The 23,198-nt window shown below is 37.9% G+C and overlaps 1 protein-coding gene across 4 annotated transcripts in view; it reads left to right on the forward strand.

Annotated features, from left to right (window-relative positions):
* The window catches only part of OSBPL3 (oxysterol binding protein like 3), a 91,247-nt gene that overhangs the window by 36,215 nt on the left and 31,834 nt on the right, over positions 1-23,198 (forward strand). For 2 of the 4 annotated variants that reach the window (XM_074862534.1, XM_074862550.1), the window contains exons 3-11: positions 5,465-5,702; positions 14,779-14,898; positions 15,089-15,142; positions 15,363-15,476; positions 16,260-16,430; positions 19,567-19,693; positions 20,534-20,637; positions 20,785-20,877; positions 21,480-21,636. In XM_074862534.1, coding sequence (XP_074718635.1) covers positions 5,610-5,702; positions 14,779-14,898; positions 15,089-15,142; positions 15,363-15,476; positions 16,260-16,430; positions 19,567-19,693; positions 20,534-20,637; positions 20,785-20,877; positions 21,480-21,636 — 1,033 coding nt within the window. In that variant the 5' untranslated portion in view covers positions 5,465-5,609. The remainder of the gene's footprint in view (positions 1-5,464; positions 5,703-14,778; positions 14,899-15,088; positions 15,143-15,362; positions 15,477-16,259; positions 16,431-19,566; positions 19,694-20,533; positions 20,638-20,784; positions 20,878-21,479; positions 21,637-23,198) is intronic. The other 2 variants (XM_074862542.1, XM_074862558.1) reach the window with 1 other exon arrangement.

Consider the following 23,198-nt stretch of genomic DNA (forward strand, 5'->3'; position numbering starts at 1 on the left):
TATGAAAGTGTAATCTATTGCAGATCTCCTGGAGGATGAAAACAGTGTCAGAATTATACATTTAAAATGAATCATGTTGCATGCAATATTATAGTCAGTTTCTATGGTGGATGTGAGGGAAAGGTGGTATTTTTAGATATACTTATATTTCAGGATGCCGATTGACCTATTTCTAAATTTATATAAAATTTTTCTAATATAAGGATTGAATTATTCGCCCCAAGGGTTAGTGGAACAGCAGATACTTGCTTTGCTTCAGGATAGTCTGACTAGACTTGACATTGAAGCATGTTCTTTGATGTCTTTCTTCGGATGTATTCTACTAGATCGTTTCTGGTTTTTATTTTGTTTTTTTGCTTTCCGTACACTGGAACATACAGGATTTTCTTTCATCAAGTGATGAACATTATACATAAAAAGTAATCTGGTGTTAAATGCAGTATGTTTGTTATTTGTCTAGCTTCTTCCCTTTCCTACTCTGTCTCACTCTCTTGATTAGACAATGAGGAGAGTTTTGTTGGAACTAAATTTCCCTCTTTTGGGTCACTAAAATAGCATGATTTAATTACTACAATAGTAGTAATGGAACTAACTGTTTCTTTACATCTTAGATTACTTCAGAGAGTGGTATGTCTCCATGGCTAATGGAAAGCATCTGCTCAATAGAGGTTGTGATTTGGATGATGTGTAGAAAGACAGCACCTGTCTGATGGAAGGCAGTTCTGACATACTTCCTATTATTGTTAGTTGCCCTAAGCTGTTTGAACTTTTGCTTTCGAAAGATAGTTTTAATAACTTAGTTGTTTTACACTATTTTATGTTTTATTTTTTGCAAGTTTTCTTCTGTAAAGAGAATAGCTAGCAACAGGACAGTATGTGTGTGCTTTGTCCTTCAATCTTATAATTCAGGAACAGCAAATACCTGCCTTGAAAAGACATCTCCAATACTTGTACATGGCACATCTGTGCTCTATAAATAATTCTTCCCTTTTTTGAGCCAGATGAGACACTGGGATAGATTAAAGCTGACAATTTGAAATATAACAGAGAAAGCCATGAAAGCAATACTTGGAAAAGGCTATTGCTTTGTTTATCCAGGTGGACATGAGTGAATGTAATTTAATAATAGCTCCAGAGCAAAGGCTTCAGCATGGATTCTTTTTTAATTTCATGAAAGTCACTCAGTGTTGCTTGCCACTCTGATTTGGATTGCTCAGTCCTGTACTTGCTGTGTCCACATAACTCTCATCAGGCTTTTTGTTGTTCCTATTCTTCTATCCACAAAACCTTAATTGACTACAGTTATAGAATGAGATGTATGCTTCCAGTTTTGCTGCTCAAAATCCCTCTACAGTGTTCTTTCACTGCTGGATTGGCTCTGAAACAGCTAAGGCTTTACTTTTCTTCCAGAGCCATAAGAAAAATAATTGCATGATTTTTTACTGCAGTTTTCCCTTTTTTTCTGAATTTCTGCCTTTCTTCTTTTGTGAGATGTGGAAAAACTTGGATTTTGCTATAAGCTTACTGCTTTGAGAGTTGTGAGAGATGAGTAGTGATATTGAGAGGCTGCTTTGAACATGTGCTATTTTAAAGGTTTGAGGACAACTCAGGATGGTACTTTTTTAAAAAAAATAGGTCTTCCTGTTGTATATATTATCATATGTTTACCTTAACTTTAATTGATGTAGAATGATAAGGCTCTTAGTAACAGATGATAAGTAGAGATGAGTGCTGTTTATGGGTTTAGGATGTAGTAGCTATAAATAATATCTGATACTCATGTATTCTTAATTCTTTAAAATGCACCTGGCGAGGTCATTTGTGGAAGTACTCTTGGCCTACTTTTGCTGCAGTTGACTTGATAGTAAAGAATTAGGCCAATACTTAGCACTTGTGAAAATTCCCATCCTAAATTTATTTGTATTTGCCTCAGCCTCACACCTTTGATTTGTCTTTTTGGAGTAGAAGTAAGTGGCACTGTGTGCTCCAGAGGAAAGGTGGGAACAAACACAGTTCTGAGGCTGTCCTGTGGCATGGGAAGGCGCAAAATAAAGCAACTGGATCATGATGACCTCCAAACATCAATTTTAGCTGCAGTCTTAGCTTAGTTAGCATAATACTGATTTTTATGCCTGCTTCAAAGTTGTAATTGCTCTTCTACCTGGTAGTCTTAAGTTCCACAGGTAACGTAAAATACTAGTTGCCCTAGAGAGGCCCAGTCACTGCTGCTGGCAGCCAGAATATGAGAGTCAGTTCAGGATGCAGGATCAGTGTTTTCACACCTTCCTGGAAGAATAAGGGGGTTATTGTTGAAGGGCAACCACAGTTTTCTTTCCTATTCCTGAACTTGAAGAGAATTTTTAAAAAGGAGCACAGTGTAGTAGCTGGAGCATGCAGCAGATTTTACAGATCAGTTGGGGCCACGTTCATTACTTAACATACACTTTCATGTTCAAATCTGGAAGTCTCAAGGTAATAAGTTAATTTACTAGGAAACACCAATAAAATAATAATAAAACACTTTGGAGAGAGGGCACATTTCACTCCTGCCTTTTTCAGGGCTGGTAACAGAAGCCTTTCCTTCAGCCCATGTAGTAAATTAATTTGAAGGAATAAAAGAAAATTCAAAAGCGCAATTTTGGAGGCAGACTGACAAAATACTTCAGGAGCTCTCTGTCAGATTTACCCTACCTGTCTCCTGCTCCTCATTTAAGCACCTCTGCTTAGGTGGCTGAGTCACCTTCAGCTCATCTGAATTCTGGAAAAGTGCCTGTCTGTGTCCCTTTTTGATTGCAAAAAGACATATTGCCCTAGGAAATATTAAGTACTTACTTAGGTGGAGTAAGTCTGTGTCTAGATTACTTAGCAAGTAGAGCAATGCAGTAAAAGTGGACTTTTGTAGTCAATCAGTTACAGGTAAGGACCCAAAATCTACATCAGGATGGCACTAGTCAGGACTTAGCTCTAGTCTGGTGCTGGGGACTCAATGTGTTGAGCACCGGATGCACTCCTGGAGCACATTTCACCCAAAAGGGGTTTGGTTTGCATGCTCCAAGACTGTCCTGCAGTGCAAACCTAGATGTGGCAAGATCAGGGGACCAGGAGATTTGCAGCAGAAGTACCGTTCTGCTCTGAAATGCTAAGGTAGCCACATCTTAACTTCATTTAGACTACACACCAAAACATACTGATAGAAATACTCTTCTGATTATATGGTTTCTTTTGGGGTTAAAGTCTGAGACCGCTGGTTTTTTTCAGTTACCTGACACTTCCAGGATATGACAACCGTTGTGCTGTGTGTTCAAACAGGCAAATAACTTAAATCTAGTGCATCCTGGAGATATACTCGCAAGGTACTGATGACAACAGCTTTCAGTGCATTTTGCTGCAAATTAGAGCCTGTTTCTTGCCATGAACTCTGCCAATCTTTGCCAACGTGCCAGATAGTCACCAATGAAAACCAAGTGGTAAACCACTGCTCGTTTTGAACATGGAGCAGTGAAGAAGACAGGTGTAAAGCACTTGCTCTACAGTACTTTGAAGGGGGTATCTGAACAATGAGTTTGCAGGAAGAATGTTTCCATTCCTGTTGTGAAGATTTGACTCTGCTTATTAATAGAGATGTTATCATTAAACTCTTGCTAAATACAGCTTGAAACTAAGCAAGAAAATTATACTCACTCCACAGTCAAAGACCTGCATGAAGTGAGAATAATCTAAACCTGTTAAAAGTGCTAGTCCTTAATGAAATGCCACACAAATTTTTCTTCCGGATAGGAGGCGACTATGCCTTCTCCAAAATGTATTGTTCCTAATCTCAGTAGTAATTTCAGTCTAAAACCCATGTGCTAGCCCAACTCAGACCTTGCTATCCCATTGCTGTCCTGTTCTGGTTTTCTTCAGCTCTTGCATTGTACTCACTGGCTTTGTACCTGTCTGATGATGGTTCCTGGAAACAATTGCTAAGATGGCTCAATGGTGAGAGCTTGCTTTCTCACCAGACTTTTGGAGACTGAGGCTGTTTGTTTCATTACTGTTGCTGAGCATAGATTTGCTCTGGGGGTGATTGAGTATTTCTAACTTGATAAGGTAAACGCCATGAAGAGAGAGACCTTGTTTCAGGTGAAAAGAGGATGTGTTGGTTGAAATGTTACAGCAAACTATATTGCCAAAGAGGTACTGTAGATTGGAAAAGGTCTCTGTTCAGAAGTTGGATGCTTCAGACTACAGCAATAGGGAGAGAGGTTTTCTGCAGCATAAGTATTGTCTTCATCTTAAATATAGCACCTCCTTTTGTTTGTTTTTTTTTTTTTTTTTTACTGTGGTTTATGTTTTGTTTTGTTTTTTTAAAGGGAAATGAATTCTTAAAATACACAATATGTTTTACTAGGGATCTGAAAACACTGCTTCTCTCAGCATAGGTTTTTAAGCCTCTTCAAGAAAAAATGAATGGCAAACTTCAATAACCAGTGATCCCAGTTCAGGACTGTTCTGACAACACAAGCGAGAGGATTGTGAAGTAGTGCCTCCCTCTTTTGGCAATGGAATTCCTCTTGTCTTTGTGGAAATGTGCTTAGTTTCCTCAGTGGTGATTCTTGCACTCTTCTAATGTGCAAATTCCTTGCCTGAGACAATGAAATCTGAAGTGATATACAATGAAGCTCCTCCACCACCCCAAGTTTTGGAAAGCATCACCCTTTTGTTATGTCCTCTGTTTGGTTTTAAAAAAATATTATGCAGTTACCATGACAACTCTTGCCCACACAGAAAATCCATTATTGGGAATTTCTGGCATGGCTTTTATTTGCATATGCTGCAAACTGCACTGTTATTAAACAGACTGTTAATTATTCTTCCAGTCACTGACTGAGACAACTGATGTGACATAGTTAGAACTTTCTTATTCCAGGTAAGAGTGGTCATGCAAAGGTCTACGCAGCTGAGTTTGCATGCTCTGTACTTTTAGGTATAGTTCTTTTATATAGAAAGATTTTATTTTTTTTCCTTACAACCTGAAGCCCTGCTTACTTGTTTAAATTATTAAGGCACTGGGAAAAAGAGGTATTTTTCTGATTACTCACCGTCCTTTTTGTGAGACATTTTATTAGATGCTTTCTTCTCATTTTGAGGCTGGTTTGGTCCATTTTATATAGATACTTATTATACTCTATGTGACTTGTTAGTAATTTTTAAAAATTTAATTTAAATCTTTAAAAAGATGCTTGATATTGTGTCCTCTGAATAAATAGTGGTAATTAAAGCATGAGTTTAGATCCAAAATTCGTGTTGTTACTGTTTGAAGCTTGGAAATTTATCTTAAAGTGATTGTTGAATTAATTTCTAATAATGTACAGTAATGCAGTCAGCTTGTATTACCAAAGGTTTTATTACGATTCATGCTACAAGATGGCAGTAAGAGACGGCATGTGATAATTTGGCTTTTTGTTTTTCTTTTCCTTTTTAGGAATTTCCATGGGATGCAGATCATGCCACCGGACTGCATTTGGGTAAAGAATGAGTTCTGTGTTTCTCTCAGGAGTCTTCCAACACGTTTTCTAAATTACCTTTTAATGTTCTAAGAGCTTATGTGAAACAAATGGTATTGGATCATGAGTGAAGAAAAAAGCTTTGGTGTATCCCAGAAAATGTTGTCTCCTTCAAGAAGTACTAGCAGCTGCTCCTCCAAACAGGGAAGTCGACAGGTAATGCAAACTTTTTTAACCAAACTGAAAGCATTCTAAGATTGGCTGTTACTTTTGCTCTTGAATATCAGTAGATCTCTTAAACTGTTTTCCTGTTGCTTGCCTGTTTTACTTCATCACTTCTGTTTTCCTTCCTCTCTTTTCTTTCTTTGTTGGTAGCAGCATCTTGTTTTGAGTCGAATGAAGTAAACACATGTTACTGAATAGCAGGCACTTGTAAAACTGGAATGCTAACAATGAATTTGATTTTCTATCACACTGTGTACGTATGGTGTCTTTATAGTGAAATACTGCTGCTGTAACATCTTGGTCTCAGTGGTTTGATCCTGAAATCCCAGATCTTCCCTGTAAGATACCACTTTTGTGGTAGAATATTGTGTAGCTGCTCTGCTTATTTCAAGTTTCCAGGGAAAGGTGTGCATGCATGTGTGAAAGAGAACACATTCTTCTGAAACTTGATGTAGGGCCTCTTTGACAATGAAAAAGTGCCTGCAAATGCCCATGTGTGCTGGTTGTTGCTGTAGAACTGTAGTTATGAAAATAAGTATTTGTATAACGTGATGCATCTGCGTGCCAATGCAAAGGATGCTTTGTTTTCTGCAGAGATGATGCTATTCTTTAAACATTACAGTTTTAAAAGACATGTCTATGAGTGTTTGCACCTGACAAGTGAGACTGCTGAAGACAGCTTTTGTTTGTGGGCAAGAAGCGTTGACCTGTTGCCACACAGAGAAGCTTAAACACACTCAATCCATGCTTGCAAAATCATGAGCAATATGCTCAACATAAACTTTTATTTGTACAATGCTGGCTTAGTGGAGCTCTTGAAGCTGCCTCAGGTTGAAATTGGAATTGGAATTGAGCATCCCAATCCCACAAAAGCTTTAGAGACCTCAGCTGTGTTTTGAAATAGCACCTGCTTTTCTGGGACTTCTGGCCCCTGTACATACAATTGGCAAGGCAGACAAATCTCTGAAAAATTTATGCCTCTTAAAGTGCTGTGCTTGTAAGAAATGACTTGCATTTCTAGTACACGGAGCAAAGAAATCCTTACTTTCAGGATGCCTTTTTTTTTTTTTCCTGCAACATTATTTTTATGTCCTTGGTATGAGATTACCTTTAAAAAGTGTAACTTAAAACATTTGGTATTGTCTGTTTCAATAGTTCATGTCTATCAAATGTTATCATTTAAATAATAAGATTTACATGAGCATGACTAAATCCACTGGTGTGTTACACAGCCAGTATAAGCACCCATACTTACGCAGAAGCAGTTTCTGCAAGAACCTCACTTACTGCCATTTAACATGATCAAATCTGTTGGCCAGCTCAGGCTTTCGATATTATTATTAGTGGATCCCATTTCTTATCCATTTTGTTCTCACCTGCTCTCTTTGGAGCAAAGGAATAATTCAGTAAGTTTTAATGTCATCCTGTAAATCCCCAGTTTTTTAGTCTCTGATCCTTGTCCAAAAATGCAAGGTGTACCCGACCAAGGTGAGAGATGCAACTTGGTGCTTTGTTTGTATTCTTGGTACATCCATGCTCATTCATTATAGTCAAGCAGACAGTAAATTGCTTCATATATCTATTGGGTCAAACTAAATGGAGGTATAAATTAGGTTGTTTCCTATGTATACTGAAGGGTGATACAGTTGATATTTCTTTGTGATAATATGGGGCACTGTGATAAGTATTTCCACTTTGATCACTGTTTCAGTATCAATCTCTTCATGGTCAGTCACTGCAATACCAAGTAACAGTATACATTTGCATATGGGGAACCTACATGGGTTGTCTGTTTTCAGGGGGTGGTAACGACAGGGGCAAGCCCACAGAAGTTGGTGAGTTTGTGACTTGTTACATGCTGTGAAACGATCACTAAGCAGGGCTAAAAGCTCTGCTTGCTTGCTTTTCTATATGGTTGAAAATTTACAAACCTGTTTTTCAGAAATTACATGTACTTTTAAGGTTCCACTGGTCTTTCTGATATTCTTATTTTTAATGGGGACTTCTAATATTTGTACTTTAATACTTTCTCTATTTTCTTCTTTACCAAGTGACATAACTTTCTAGCTTATCCTGTAACTGTGTTTGCATCTGCTGAAGTGACCTAGAGGTCTTCCTTCAAAGCAGCGAAATTTAGAAAGAAAAAAATAAATTCTAAATTACAGTTTCTTTCAGCATTGTCAGTGTTTATGTACATGGCTGTGTATTGCTGTTCCTTCCTTAATTCCGTGATGTTTTTGGTGTTCTTCACATGGCTTTTTTTTCACACTGACGTTGTCTTGAAGTTTACACAACAAACTGTTTTGCTGGAAAACACAAAGATTTAAATATCCTGTGAAGTATGCACTCTAGATATTTACTTGAAAATAACTTCTGTGGGTCATTTTCCCCTTTTTTTTTTTAATTACTTTCTTAATTATAGTGTGTAATGGTAGCATGTTTCAATGAATGTTTTGTTAGATACACTCTTCTGTGCTGCATGTGGAAAGATGGTGCATTAGGCCTAACAGAGGCAGTACTCTGCAAGACTTACTGGCCTGGACACAGCAGTGCTTTGGGTGAGGAGGAGATACCTTCTCCCTGTTCCCCAAAAGGGTCTGGTGTTGCAGATTATCAAGATCTTTACCTTGCTAGATAGACTCTCTCTTTAGTGGTATAAACTGTATAGTATAGCACATGTTAGAACATCTAAATCGTTGGTCTGGGCAGTGAGGATGTTGAGATCTTTCTAGTGTCCTGTCCCTTTGCTCCCCCTTCCCACAGAGGATTTCTCGTCACACTGATCAGTTAGCTTTGTTTATATCATTAATTGCTTTTCTCACTCAGCTTCTTGTGTTTGTAAATTGTAGCTTTGCAGTTCATCACTACTAATATCCACCTACTCAGGGCTGACAAGACTGGGAATGAGTGGTGCCACCATCTGAGAATTATTTAATTTGACCTTTTCATCAGCATGTTAGTTTAAATGACAGCACTAGGTGTTCTATTAAGAAAACGGCAACAATCTAAAATTCTATAAATGTGTTAAAAATCCCCTAATCTAAAAAGTACCACAGATTTTTTTTTTTTTTTTTTGCAAAGCCCTGGTAGAAGAGTGCAATGTAATGCTCTTACTGATACTTTTTTATTAATAGTATCATGAAAGTTTAAATAATTTTGCCATATGCTGTGCAGATTGGGGAGTGAAGAGCTATGATTTTTATATTCTTTCGTCTATCTTCCAGCTCCATGGAGGGTTTCTTACGTCTCATTCAAACACTTACGCCTCTCTCAGGGACCTTCAGAGCTACACTTGTTGCTTGCAGGTTAACAACGGATCTGCCTGACAGGTGCTTTCCTCCATGCTGCTGATCTGACACAGCAGTTCTTGTAATCTGATTAAGTAGAAAGAAATTCTGAAACATGCAGGGGAAGGGATCTGGACAGTTCATTTGTTTTTCCCCCCAAAATAGTAGGATCTGAGTTTTGAGTCTCTTGATTTCCTAGGCACAGGCTCTGTTGCAGGTACACACTAGCACCAAATAATAAGCAGCTACCTGAGACTGGGATATGGAACCCCCATAGTACAAGGCTGTTGTGTCCTCTAAAATTTAGTTATTGCTCCCTGCAGAGCAACATACGTCAGTGGTGTAGAGAGAGTAAGTAGAGTCCTGTGATGCAGAGATGGGCCACTGCACCAAAAAAGAGTTCACTTAAGCAGGGCTGCAGAACTTGGGGAAGCTTACTCCTTCCTTTGCTAAACTTGGTGCTCTTTTTCTGCCAGATGCAACACATTTGCAGTGTGAACTGAAGATGCTAACAGTTAATCCTGTTCCACTAAGTACACCTTCACCTTGAAGCCCCATAGCAGGTTTGAGGCTACTGCCACATCCCACCTCTGCTTTTTCTCTGGCCCTCTTCATCAGTCATGGAAAGGGATCTCTTCCACAAAACCACAACTCAAACTGTGTTTTGTGAGGAAGGAAAACTGGTCTTGATCTTCTTTAAATTTAAATTGACCTGTTATCTAAAGAAGATACATTGTGGTAGTTATTTTTAAGTCTAATATGTTAACTAACTTTTAAAATAGATTCAGTAGGGAAAAGCTTTATGTCAAAGAGCTGCTTAAAAAAACTCATGTTCTAAAAAAGAAAATTAAATAATTTCTGCCAATTTTATGAACTGTAACAAATGCTTTAGTTGCAGCTGATGCCAGCCCTTATCCTCCACAAAGCAGGTTTCTATTTTTGGCACTTTAAAATATTCGGCACAACTGACTGCATTTTACATTGGAAGAAAGTCTGGCACTGTCATCTGTTTCGTTCAGGGAGCTGCAAGTGCAAGTATCACTGTGAGAGCTGTTCGAACTCATTACTTCATTCTTTCTCCTGAAATAATTTGCCTTGAGGAGCTGTGTTGTACAGAATATTGTAGAAAATGAGGAGGCTTTTATTTTACTAAACAAAAAAAATTACTGCAGTTACCTAATGACAGACTTATCTCTGAAGACCAAAGTATATGGGTTTTTTCTCAGCCACAGAGTGGGTGTAAGCCAAGTAGCAACGACAGGGTGAATTTCCAGTGGTGATCTGAAATGAGCACCTCTGGACCCGAGAAAAGTAAAGAGTATGTTCTTTCCTCAGCCACGAGTGAAATTTCTGCCTGGGCAACAAATGCAGTGTTCATCATTTTGTGCAGATACGGGCCCATAATGATAAAAAATTTTTTGTAGTGTTATAACCTTAAGACACTACCAATCTGGACATCAGGCTTATGCTAGAATTGTTAATGCCATTCAGCTGGAAGTTTGGGGGTTTTGGGGGGGGATATGTGGTGGTTGGGTTTTTTTTTAATTAGCACTATGATTTGGGGTATCTCTTTCAGTTCCCTGTTGTGGGATAAGAATCAGCAAAATGGAGCATAATCTGAATGCTTCCAGTAGCTTTCAGGAAATCCTCTTATCTCCAATTTGCTCCTCTGCTATTCCAGACAGATGAAAACAGTTGATAACCGACCAGCCTGATTCATTTGCCTTCATTTTAGGGAGTAAGCAGTTTTCTTTTACTTCTGCAGCTGCTCCCAGCAATAGCCAACTGATGCTTTTTCTTCATCAAATGAGGTGTCAGATCTCTTGCAAAACAAAATGCCAATAAAGATTCCGTAGGGTCTCGGTCAAGAGCGAATGGATCCAAAACCAGTTACGGCAGCAGTGTTGTGAAAAATGTGGGGAGTTCAGTGGTTCAGGTGGGAAAGATTGGACTCTTCTAGACAGCTGTATGTGGAAGAGGACCAAATGCCGTTACTGCAGGGTTGCATCTTGCGTGTATCCAGCAGGTCCTCAAACCGTTAATTCTCCGAGCTATTCTTTGCCTTTTCTGGGGTAACTCAGTTGATTAAATTGTCTTGTGCTTTTCATTTATCATACCTTTATGTAAAGTTTGCAATTGAAGTATGAGGTTTCCAGAGCAGAAATGTGAGTAGGAGACTTGCCTTCACCACCTGAGATTTGGCAGGCCATTGGGTCTGCTTGATGGGAAGAAGTGCTCCCACTTTAGCTTTTCTTACCATTTTCACACTTTTTAATTGTGAAGGCCACCTCACTGACCTGAAGAACAGTGAGAAATGCAGTTCTCCTGGAGGAATGTGGGAGACACCTTGTGTCTGGACTGTAGGAGAGGCCCAGACAAAATTGGAGTTGTAATGCAGGCCAGGATGTGCTTTGTATTTAAAAATTTGACCAAAACTATTGACACTGTGTGTATTCCAGGTGGGTGTAATTGGTGGGGCTATTTCTCAGCTGCTTCCTTTCTCTTCGTCTCATATGCCCAGGGTAGCATGGGTCTGTCTCACTTTATGAGCTTTATTTCTAATCTTGTCCTTATAGAAAGGTGAATCTGGATTCTAGTGTTTTTCTTGATTGCGCTCAAATTTCTGCTTGTCTCCTGCAAGCAGACCACTCTATCAACCATATACTGTGTTTAAGCTTAACCAAATTCTGTGGGAACTTGATCCACAGTTCAAGAAGGTTGTTTTGTTAGGTATAACACTAGAATATTGAAAAGGGTCTACTGTTCACTAATCTTGACTGCTATCAGATTAATTCTCAGTGGAAAAGTTATGTGTTTGGGTACTGCAGTTTAATATATTTCAAGGAAGGCAAGGGAAATAGCTTGTTTGGTAAACAGTCAAAACAGCTTTTAAGCTCTTCTGGCTAATTTCAAGAAGAAAGAAACAAAACCATAAACACTACATTTTTCTTAATCTTGCAGATGCCCCTGTTAGTTCTGAATTAGAATTATCTCTCACTATTTCCATCAGGTTTCTCACTTTTTAAAATGTTTACCTTTATCCAAGTCCCCAATCTGAATAAATAATTGGCTCATTTAGTAGATATTTTCTGTGATTAGATTTTATCCACACATGGACATTTAAGCAGCAGTACGTCCAGCTGTTAGTTAATATAAATTGTAGCATTACACTATATTTGATGATATTTAAAGAGGCTGCCCTCTGTCATCAGAACAGTCCCAGTCTTTGTGATTATATAAGGGTTACTAAATAATCTTTAACAGGAAAAAGAAATCCAAGACCACTACAGAAAGCATTTAGTGTCCTAATATTTACATGTATGGCAAAAGAGGTGGTGGAACATAATTTCTCTTTGGCTTTCAAAGGTGTAGACTGGAATGTTCTGTCAAAAAAAAAAGGGGGGGGGGAAGTCTATACCTGTGGAGGCTTAGAGCTGCCTTTGTCTTTGAATAGCTGTCAAACTGCAGCTAGCAAACTCTAGCTAACTGTCCTTGCATGGGCACAGGCTGGCTCTCTGCTTCATTCTCTGCCAGCTTCACCCTGTGAAAGACCAGCGCAGTCGGTCTCTAACAGCAGAGCATTCACTGCTGCGGCTGGTGGTAGCCTGATGTGCTGGAGACGGCCCAGGAAGCCTTCTGCTCTCCCTTCAGCCTGCTAACTCACAATATCCATGAGTAGCTTCTCTGTTACCTGATCTGATATCATAGTAATTTACCCCAAAGCAGGAAAGTGCTCATGATTATTGGGAATTTTAAGTGAGTCCCAAAGTAGTAAAAAAAAAAATAAAGAATATGGAGTGTAACTTCTGATTTTCAATAGGAAAAATACGATTTCATGATCATTCATTAGAAATAATGGTATCTATGTAGCTGTCAAAATATCTCTCAAACTGGAGAGAGTAAATAAGCTATTTGTTACAAAACTGACAAACCTGTAGGGGCACAAAATGTGTGCTGTGGTAACAATTTTGGTTAGGACGACTTGCAGTTTTGACTCGTCTTCAGCTAGTAGTAGAACGTCACTGGGTGGTCTGTAGAATGTTGAATGATGGGAGCTGCTCAGCCCCACATTTCTACTGCTTGCAGCCTGTTGTGTGGGGAGTGCTGGCAGAGTGAACTCAAGCCAGGGAAGCAGAGCAGCTTTCCAGTTTTTTCCATAAAGCGCAGTGCAAGGAAGATAACAAAATAGTGGAGTGCCACCGGTAACGTGGTAGAATAAGAAATCACATTTCTTAAGCTGTTTAATGAATGTCTTTTTGAAGATGGTTTGCCATTATGACTTGTTACTTTGCTAGTCAGAGAGGGACCTGGGGGTGTTGATTGACAGCTGGCTGAACATGAGCCAGCAGTGTGCCCAGGTGGCCAAGAAGGCCAATGGTATCCTGGCTTGTATCAGAAATAGCGTGGCCAGCAGGGACAGGGAAGTGATCTTGCCCCTGTACTCGGCACTGGTGAGGCCGCACCTCGATTCCTGTGTTCGGTTTTGGGCCCCTCACTACAAAAAGGACATTGAACTACTCGAGCGTGTCCAGAGAAGGGCAACGAAGCTGGCGCAGGGTCTGGAGCACATGTCGCACGAGGAGCGGCTGAGGGAACTGGGGGTGTTTAGTCTGGAGAAGAGGAGGCTGAGGGGAGACCTCATCGCCCTCTACAACTACCTGAAAGGAGGTTGCAGAGAGCTGGGAATGAGTCTCTTTAACCAAGTAACAAGCAATAGGACAAGAGGTAATGGCCTCAAGTTGCGCCGGGGAAGGTTTAGCCTGGATATTAGGAAGTATTTCTTTACAGAACGGGTTGTTAGGCATTGGAAGGGGCTGCCCAGGGCAGTGGTGGAGTCCCCATCCCTGGAGGTGTTTAAGAGTCGGGTCAACATAGCGCTGAGCGATATGGTGTAGTTGGGAACTGTCAGCGCTAGGTTAATGGTTGGACTAGATGATCTTCAAGGTCTTTTCCAACCTAGATGATTCTGTGATTCAAGTAATGAGCATATTACCTGATGTAATTTTTTTTCTAGGTTTGTAGGAGTGAATTTTGAGGATTCTGGAGATGGATAAATAAGCAGAACTAGCACTCTTGCTGATTTTTGTTTTCCTATTGTTTAAAGTTTCTCTGAGTTGGTCAAGTTCTTTTGGGGAATGCTTCCCTATGTATCTTACAGGGAGGAAGGACCATAAGTACTTACCTGCTTGGTATAGTTCTGTTTTCCCTGAAATGTTTCATATTAGTCCTTTTTTGTCATTAAATTCTACACGTTAAAGTATTCTTTGTCTTTTTCATATATATGGGAATGGTCCTAGCACATGCCATTTCCTGTCAGTTGTTCATAATTCTAGATTTTGATCATAATTTTATAGAAAGGTCTTCATTTTCAGTGTCTTTTATTTCTGCTTCATAACCGGAAAAACATATATCCTTTTAGCACAGGCTGTTTCTGCCTGTGATGGCAGAAGGCTTTTTATGCTAAATTGTGACTAGGCTGCAGCTATACACTGTGTGTATGTATGTACAGAAAACTGTATGTATAAAATTCTGGTAAATGCATACTTTCAATGAAGGATGGTGTCATAAAAATAGTGTTTTGTTTAGTTTGTATTGTTTCTATCAAAATAAAAAAGAATCTTGTTTCTTGGAAGATACATAACAGTGTAAAGACGGATCTGAGGTTAGATTTCAACATAATTTGGTTGTGTTTTTACTTGTAGCCTTCTTCCTCTTGTATCTCTCATTACAATTCTGTTATTTGGAAGAAATAAGATCTACATTTGGATTTTCTGTTTAAGCAGGATAGCTGGGAAATTGTAGAAGGACTCCGGGGAGCAATGAATTGTACCCAGGAGCCACAGAAGCAGGAGGGCTGCTTGCTGAAAAAGAGGAAATGGCCTTTGAAAGGCTGGCACAAGGTAGGAAAGGAATGTGTATCTGAAAGCCTGATGCCATGTGAGTGGGATTTGCTTGGTGTGGTTTTGTGGCAAAAAGCTTGCTTAAGAGTAGAGAAAGTTTTCTTCAAAGAAATATTGGAGGGAGTTGTGGTGGTTTTTTTGTTTGGGGTTTTGTTTGTTGGTTTTTAATTCTCTGCATTTCTGGTTACAGAGATACTTCTTTTTGGACAGAGGGATTTTGAAGTATTCTAAATGCCAAGCTGATGTAAGTAATCTGAAACCCTTTAAGGCCATCATAAGATAACTATATTACTATAACACTATTTTATCCAAACCAACAATAATTCCATGTTGTTGGCAATGGGAAACAGAGTTTCAGCAGTTTTAAACAGTAGGTTGAAGGGGGGGAAACGATGGTTTCAGCAGGTAATATCTATCCTTTTGCTTTATTCTGGAGTGACTGTATTCTTTTTACTTTTTTGCAGATAGAGAGAGGGAAGCTTCATGGCTGTATTGATGTTGGACTTTCTGTCATGTCTGTAAAGAAATCAACAAAATGTATAGATTTGGATACAGAAGAGCAAATATACCATCTGAAGGTAGGTCTTCAAAATTGTTATAACCTTGTTCCCAAATTAATGACATTTCCTCTGTATGGTGGAGACCTTAATTTTTTTTTTAAATAGTAGGAGGTTTGTTAGTTACACTAATAATTTACTTTTTAGTCTCAGCAGACTAATTTACACTTTATAACTTGAGAAGCCTTATTGTACTGTTCCAGAGTCAGTAACCCTGTTCTGAATAGAAACTTCAAAGATGCCTCATGTTTAGCAGCACTCTTTTCACCCAGCACTTTATTCAGCAAAGGGTGTGCACTTGTTGCACAAGTGCTTTTATTTTCAGTAGTTGTATCTTGCTCTTATCTATAGGAAGTATTTTCCACAGTTAATGTGTAAATTTATCTATCCTTCTAGAATAAATTGTTTTAAAATACATTGCCAGAATCAAATTTCTATTTGTGGTTAGTTAAACCTTGACTAAACCATAAAAATGGCGATTAAGAAATGACAAATTAATAATTTTTTTGAATTTATTTTGTGGTTTTTTCCATCTAGAAGTTGTGAAGTATTGTGCTCTGCATTGCAAGTCATAACTATACTAACTGAAGTTTCTCTTTTTTCTTGACTTTGTCCTGTGATTAATTTTCTGTCACATTTAACCTCATACAGTATGTATTTTAGTAGGAGCATCATTAGAAAAACATTCCTGATACTTTGGCAATAAAGGTCAGCTAGGCTAGCTGCCTAACGAGCACAAAATGCCTTAGTTTCTTTGTTAGTGATTTTGAATGTGAATGTCATAAAACCTGAAATTTTGTGTAGGTGAAATCTCAGGACCTGTTTGATGAATGGGTAGCAAAACTTCGTCATCACAGAATGTACCGTCAGAACGAAATCTCCATGTTTCCTCATGACATCAATAATCTTTTCTTCCCTGTGTCTACTACTGCGGACTCTGTTCCTGCTTTATGTGATTCTACTCCAGGTAGAAAGGTAATAGTTACAATTTACAAATAATGAGCTTTCATCGGGGATTAAATTAGTCTGATTTGTGTTTATCAAGTAAAGAGCATAATGGAATTTTGTGGTGGGGTTTAAGTTATGATCTAAAATGTCAAGAGGAAAATTATATTATTTATTGATTTACTCCCAAGCAGTTTTCTCTATGATGCTGTTAAATTTTATAATATTGTCTCATTGTTTTAATGCAGTAAACTATATTTTCATGATGACTTTTAAAACTGCATATTGAGTTAGAATCCTCATAATTTTTGAGATATATATCAGCATTTGTCTGATATGTGCTGGTGAATATTAGAAGAGCACTCAGCTAGATTTTTTTTTTCCCTTTAGCATTTTTTCATTTATCCTTTAGCTAATAAAACCTATCATCTTTTACATTAATGAATCTGACTGAGGAGTATATAGGAATTATCCAAGAGCCATCACCTGTGGCCACCACTTATATTTTTAAGGGAGGTAGAAGCATTATTCAGACGAAATGTTTCATCCGACACATAACTGACTTCTTTGATGCAGTCTCAGGGAAGAGTGATTGTGTTTGTGCCTGAACACAACCTCTGTGCCTTCAGCAGTTTGCACACCGACTGGCTGATGTTCACCCAAAGAAGCTCTTCTGCTTCAGTTTAGAACCACTGATCTCTTTTGAGAATAATGTCTTTTTTAGCAATACTATAACTGAAACGGCTCTCTGTTTCTGTCAGCTCCAGAGTGTCTCCTAAGCAGCAATCACCTCTTTGTTATCCTCCTGTCTAAGGTTTTCTTTTCCTTGGCTATATTGCTGTATGATCTGAGTGGGCTTGTTCCCCAATACCTGCAGTTCATCACTGGTAGGACTATTCTGTAACTGAGCATGAGTTTTACCAAACACAGATATGTGCCTGGACAGCTTTTAGCTAGTGATTGAGAGGGAGGGGATCTGTGCGAGCGAGCATCTGAAAGAACAGTAACTCACCCTGCAATAACAGGGCTGCTCTGCAAAGGGCTGTCTGCATGCTTTCCATGGTGCCAGCACCTCTGTGGGTCTGACAGCCTGTTCTTCTGAGGCTGTGTCTGCAAGGAAATTACAAGCCTCCCGTGGTTATTTAGTTTTTTTTTCCCAAAAGACATCAGGAATAGAAGGGGAGAAGAATTATCAAGGGTAAAAGTGGAACATACATATCTATGATATATCTATGCCTGTGTTCTCAGAAAAAAAAGAAAAAAGAATGTGATCAGCATATCTAAAATCTATGCTTACTGTCAGGAAACAAACTATTTATTCTTTGGCATGACAGACTTTAATTCACTTTTAATTTATTAATCCAGATTTGCACTGCAAAGAAGCCCCATTTATTTTCATGTGAAAAATAGAAGGGGATAGTTCTTAAGCTGTGGTTAATCACCTTAACTCTGCTGAAGCTAAATGGAAGTTTCCCAATTTACACCAGCCCTAGCTTGATGTTAGTTGATGTCAATCCAGAAGTTAGGTTATTTTAGAAAAACATATTGAGTGAACTTTGCATTGCATTTTATTTGCCTTTAGAAACATTTGATCAGTTTTCACATCCATTTTTTGTGTTGTTGTTGGGAGGTAGGTCTATGTATCTACATATGGTTATGTGGAATGCTTGGATTCTAAAGCTTAGCCCTGCTGATCAAAAGCAAAACTATGCTAACTGAAGCTACATAAACTCTCTTGCCTGTTTCTTGGCAATGTCTGCTTCCTTCTTCCCTCCTGTATATGAGTTCTGGAGAAGTTGGTTATGAGATAGATTTCTGAAGAGATAAATATGGGATTTGTTCACAAAATGCCAATACAATTGCTCATCTTTAAATTCAGTTTACTTGTGCTTTTAAAGGTGCTGGAATTATTATTTGGGTGTACGTATATAGATGACTAAATCTTATACCAGCTAAACTACATAGATGAATTTAAAAATACATGTGCTTATTGATGCATACTACTATTGCGTACTGACTATATAAATTGACACAGTAATGAATGACATCATGTGGATAATGCATTTTATTTTATTCTGCAATTCAAGTTGGAGTTTATATTGTAAATTTAAAAAGACCAACTAAGAAAACTGCAACTGAGATGTAGATGATGTTTCCTATGACTAGATTTAAAACTAGTACTACCAGAGTTTTGATATAAGGGGGGTGGGAGCTAACAAAGTTTGTAAAGTGTATGCTTCAGAGAAGAGCCAAACAATTTAGACAGCTTTTCTCAAAACCAATGAAGTGGTCATGTAATGGCACTTAAGGTGAAACATTTAAAAATTGATTTTAAACATGTTGACAAAGCATGTAATTTGTGCAACATAGATATTGTTAGAGATGAAGGGTTTAGTAAGGTCTAAAAATAATTAGGCATTTGAATGGCTATTATTTATAGTTATGTTAGAGAAGAAAACAGCATTATAGGCCACAGTCAACTGGTAATAGTACTGGGTAGAAATTTCTTCCCATTGGAAACTACTTAATTGTACTGCTCAATTAGCTCTTACTCAGAATTTCCAGCATCTCCTGAAGCATCTGATAGTGGGCACTGCTGAAAATGAGATAAGTTTGAAAATGGTTACTGAGATGTAAAAGGGTAGTATTTACCCAGACGAGGTGTATGGTTACACATGTATTAAGGCCTGCCAAGCCAAATCCATGCTAAAGTCATACAACCTTGAGTAAAATTTTTAAATAACATCTAGTAGATCTTGCTTTCTTCACAATATGTGCATGTTACATTTAAGTTACTTTTGGGGCTTCTTTGGGGAGCATGTAGAAGGAACAGCATATCCAACTTGGGTCCTGATCAGATATGGTGCTATGGTATTAAGTTGACTTAATTTATGCAGAACTTTGCCCTTCCTCAAAATTAGTTTTCAGCACATTTTTATGGTTCCTTTAGTATTTCTACTGCTTGTGGACAGCAGTTGTGTTGGATATCCTGACATTATGCTCAGTGACTGTACACCTAGTCTAATTCATACACTTTTTTCGTCCATGTTATTGATGCCTTCAGTCCTTGTCCCTGATCATGGACCTCAACTGTTGGTTGTCAAAATTTGTGCATACAACATTAAAATACTGTTTGTTAGTAATTCACTTGTTCTTCTTTGGACAGGCAAGCAGCTTGACCAAACAGAATTCATTGTCAGCTGGAGGTAACCTATCATTTTCCTTTTCGAGCAATGAGTCCAGGATTTCATCTTGGCTACAGTCTTCTGAAGACATGGAAAAATGCTCTAGAGGTAATGATATTTGAAGGAAGTTGAAAGTAGCCTAATATTTCCCCTAATTTTTCTTGACAATGAGAGTACTACACTGTAGGTAGTCATTACAGTTAGAGTTTTCTCTGAAACTGGAGGGAGGGAAGGGATAGTTGTTGATTACCTGGCTACTCATTTGTTTTCAAAACGACTAGTGATTTTGAATGTGGGGGTTTTAATTGTGGGCACCTCTTCAAGGAACCTGTATATTTCAGTACATTTTCTTTTATATACAAGCATCACTTCCAGTAGTAAGTTTTGAACTTTCTTAAGCCGGATATTCAAAAAATGGAAGCATCCCAAATCTAGTCATTTAAAAAGCACTAAATCTTTGTACTTCAAAGTCAGCTTCTGCTTTCACGCTTTCCTAAGAGCATGAAGATCTTTCTCATGTTGGTAGTTTCTGTGTGATACTTATCTGGTAAAGTTCTACCTACCAGTGAGCTTCAGCTCTAATATAGAGGAGCTTCATCTCTAGTTCTGAATGTACAATTCAGTCTTGATGCCTATGGCATTGTTATCCTCACCATGAGGAGCTCTGACTAGCCCCAAACCACAGTAATTATCACATTATTCTCATTTTTCTGCAAACATCTAGGATAAAATATCATGATCATTATACACACCACATATATGCATTTCAGTCTTTTGAATTTGAAGATTGAAGAATACAAGCTTTTTATCCAGTCATCTAATAATGTGCTTTTAGTCAATTAATAACTTAATCTAGCTACAGTCAAAATGAGACTAACTTACAAAGAAAAAAACTTTCAGTGTGTCTGTTACTTTAGGCAACTGAAAATATTCTCTTGTTCAAAACAGACCTCTCCAACTGTCACACATATTTACTGGAAATGAACCAGCTGTTACAGAGCATGGATGTTCTTCACAGGACGTATTCAGCGCCTGCTATAAATGCTATGCAGGTTTGTTGTTTAAAAAACAAAACCAATAAAGTTTTCCTTTGCAATTTCAAAAACCAACCCCAAATCCTAAGGGATCAAGGTATTTCTTCTTAGCTCTGCGAGTTTTATGGCAATCTGTATTATTTTTGTCCTGTGTGTTGTTAAAAGGTTGGACCTTTTGAAAGCCCAAAGAAGGAAAAGAGAACACACAGGAGGTGGCGATCCAGAGTTGTTGGGAAAGAGGCTAAAGGAATGTTACAGGTAACTTCAGTCCTTCCAGTGCCCATCTTTCTCCAGACCTTAGTTATTGATCATTTTTTGGTGTGACCGGTTTAGGAAATATGAATCCTTTCTAAGTAGTGTCCTGTGCTAGCTCATTTTAAGTGGTAATATATCAGAGAAACCACAGATATGTTGTTGATATCTGCAATAAGATCTGTGCTGTTACCTTCAGGAGACTGGCCACGTTTTTTACCCATGTTTTCAATCTGCCTCTAATTTGGGGGTTGTTGCGGTGGGGTTTTTTTTATCAGTACAGATTTTTGCAAGTTCTCCAGATAGTTTTGTACACATTTGCATCCAGAGGCTGTGTGTTTAGATACTCATAACGGAAAAATAGTATAGCATATGGTACAGCTCTCAATGGGCTTGTTTCCTGGAGTTCTGCCAAATCTCCAATTATATCTTGGGCAAAGTTATGTCTATGGTTTCATTTGCCAGGTGTCATCCATACCAAGCCTATTGGTAATTGACAGTACTTTTTCCATTTTTGGTGTCTCTAACATGTAACCCAGGTGGGTACAATAAAATAAAATTTTCTTTACAGTTTGTAAAAACGTCACAGATGGCTGTCTTCCTTATAGGTGCCTTCAGTATTTTCTGCTCCTTTGAGACTGCATGCTTCCAATCCGAATCTATCTACAATAGATTTTGTAGAGGAGAAAAATTACTCTGATGGCTCTGAAACATCATCAGAATTTACTAAAATGCAAGAAGACTTATTTCACATTGCACATAAAGGTAAATGAAATTCTTTCATACATGGTTTTATACCATCACAATTTAAGTAACGATACAGCTTCTGAGAGTGCTTCCTGTTTAATGTTTAGAAAAAGCAGAAAAACCTCCCTTCCGTTAATTCCCTTGAGGAATTGCAAATGTTGAGATCTTGAGTCATTTGAAAAAAGTGGCTTAGTCATCACATTTTTTTATCTTTTATTTAATAAAGGACAACCCTTTGTTTTATGTGCTAAAATCCTAGATTGTATTTTTTTGTCAAAAGGTAAAAATCCTGAAATCAGTTGCTATAAACACAACAGAAGATTATACTCTTTTGTCTTTGCATGCATACATGTGTATATGAGCACATGTATGTTTGTATATTCGGTGTGCTTCACTGTATTTCAGAGTCAACATTTGTTGGTGATGCAAGGGTTGCTATGGTAGTAACCTATTTTTAGTGAATACAGAAGAGTAAAATCATGTAAAGCAGCCAGAGGGGTGGCTTGACTAGAAATGTATGTTCTCTCAAAATAATTCTTCATTAGCAGTGCTTTGCTCCAACACACTTGCACCAGAAGCATTTTTATTGTTTAAGTGATCTTGGTGAGGAAGGCACTTAGGCATTTCTATCTGACAGACTTTTGGAAGTATTGACTTTGTCTCCTTTTGCACAAGATAATGGTTGATGTTATCAAGAAGCATTCTTTGCTTGTTTTTCCCCTCTGGTGCTGATGTATCTTGATTCTGTTACGTACGGAATGTATCTAAGTAGTAAAGTTTATAAAGTCAATTATAGTGAAAACTGATATGTTTTCCAAAAGAGAAAAGAAGTCAGGTTGGGGCACAGTTGAAAAAGTTGGTATTATGCAGAGCAAAGAAATCACATACTCAAGATTGTCTTACCTGAAATGTCCATGTCAGAAATTTTAATTAGATTGACCCATTCATTTGAGGGCACAGTTGACTTGGTACTATTTTATTACCAGTATCATTTTATTAACGGTACAAAGAATTTTTTTCTAAAGTTGCTTTATACCACACCCCTTCCAAGAAAGGGTACTGAAGAAAACTTTTCTTTTAGCTTTTGATACAAGTTAAATAAAATGTAACATTAGTACTTTAGTATGTAATAATTCTTGAAAAATTAAGTTAGTATACAACTTATTAAATGACGTTTAAGGTCACTGAAGATTCTGGTCATGTCACCCACATATGGATGGCTAACAAAATAGATCATAGTGGATACATCTTCCTCCCCACCCCCTGTGATAACTGTTAAAGATTTCTTCAAATAGGTTAAAGTATGAGAATTAGCTTTGGTAATGGTTTGCAGTGTTGAAATATACCTTAGGAATAGTTTCTTAGAGAGTAAATTAGTTACATCAAATACTCAATGAAGTGATGATGATTCAGGTTAACTCCAAGTAGATGATTAGAAGAGAGGGGTATTAGAGATTTCTTGTTCTTTGCCCTTCCCATGCATCCAAGCTCAGATTTTTATACTTCTCTTTCCCTGTAGATGGATACATTTTTGTATTGGCAGTTCTCATGACTGCATTACAAGGCTTGATTAGGCCCTC

Source organism: Strix uralensis, chromosome 1 (genome assembly GCF_047716275.1).
Source record: "Strix uralensis isolate ZFMK-TIS-50842 chromosome 1, bStrUra1, whole genome shotgun sequence".
Lineage (NCBI taxonomy): Eukaryota > Metazoa > Chordata > Aves > Strigiformes > Strigidae > Strix > Strix uralensis.